This window comes from Theobroma umbraticum, unplaced genomic scaffold (assembly GCF_002168275.2).
Source record: "Theobroma umbraticum cultivar Fairchild unplaced genomic scaffold, ASM216827v3 scaffold_51.0, whole genome shotgun sequence".
NCBI lineage: Eukaryota > Viridiplantae > Streptophyta > Magnoliopsida > Malvales > Malvaceae > Theobroma > Theobroma umbraticum.
Window position 1 is genome coordinate 4,202,858 of NW_018397260.1, and position 1,322 is coordinate 4,204,179.

At 32.7% G+C, this 1,322-nt stretch overlaps 1 protein-coding gene across 1 annotated transcript in view; it reads left to right on the plus strand.

Moving 5' to 3' along the window:
* The window catches only part of LOC110416472 (protein transport protein SEC24 C-like), a 13,658-nt gene that overhangs the window by 5,111 nt on the left and 7,225 nt on the right, over window positions 1-1,322 (plus strand). The window contains exon 8 of the mRNA XM_089783548.1: window positions 88-245. Coding sequence (XP_089639674.1) covers window positions 88-245 — 158 coding nt within the window. The remainder of the gene's footprint in view (window positions 1-87; window positions 246-1,322) is intronic.

Genomic DNA, 1,322 nt, shown 5'->3' on the forward strand with positions numbered 1-1,322 from the left:
TTAATCAATGGTGTTTCTCTCTTTTTTTCTTTCTTAAATTGGTTCAGAAGATAAATCATTCTTTTGCACTGAATTTCTTATTTCCAGGTCCGTGATCCAATGCCAGCTGTGTACTTTTTCCTAATTGATGTGTCCATGAATGCCGTACAGACAGGTGCAACTGCTGCAGCTTGCAGTGCGATTAATCAAGTTATTTCTGATCTTCCTGTGAGTTTCATGTCAATTTCTAGAATGGGTGGTGTTTGGTTCTTTCTTGTTTTAATTTATTGATATTGTTGCCTTTGTTCCTCTATTTTTCTCCCTGCATTGTGTCAGTAGATTATACTGGGAAGATCATAATTTGTGTTTTGATATATTATTTTTCATTAATAATTAATTGCAAAAGATTTTTAAATCAACGTACCGAATTTGTGTGCATAAACTGTTACCTGTTTAATTCTAAAGAGATGGGTTTCTCTACTTTTTGTTTCCATTATTAGAATGCATCATGAGCGTGAGTCATTTTCTTGTTATGATGTATCATAAGCCTTATTTTGATGTAAGCATTTTCATTGACATGATTGCATCTCAATGCTAAGTTCTTGATCATAACGTTTCGTAGAAAAATGAGAACTAAGGTGTATTTTCTTTAGTTGCAAGGTAGTCACAAAATGCACATCTCCCTCTGATCCAATTTTTAGTTTTTGTTACTCTGATAGGAAGTTCTAGAATTACTGTTGTTGATGTAATATTGTGTGTGTACTGCATTTCTTTGCTCTCTTGAAAGTAAGTTGTTTGTGCATTAATAAAAAATTTGAAATATAAATTCTTGTTGTAGTAACAAAATAGAGTTTGTGAAGTGTCAATGGCTCCACATGAACATTTGAGTCAGTTTAGGTGTTGGCAGTTGAGGTTTTTAAGCTTTAGTGTAAGGTGTGTATGTTTTGGTTGAAAAGCTAATATGTATTATTAATTTGTTCAGTATTAGATCCTGCACTTCCAATCTGTTCTAATGACTTTTAGGTGAAAGGCTCATTCTGGTTTCATCATCCTGCTGTAAGAAAATCATAACATGGGCTTTCAATGTGCTTAGAATGTAATTAGTTTCAATTTTTTGTTTCTTGAGAAAATTGTTAAAGTTGGTTTCAGAAACGTTTTCCATAGAGCGTAATCTCATGGCATTGTGTAATTTTAGTCAAAACAAGTCTTGATGAATTTCAGGCATGGCTAGGAAGAAATTAATTTTCCTTTGAAATGTGTTATAAAAGATAATGCAAGTCTTATTCTTCTTTTTCGTTCTCAGTTGTTGGATGTCTGTTACTGTTAGTTGAGTTGGAGGTTGA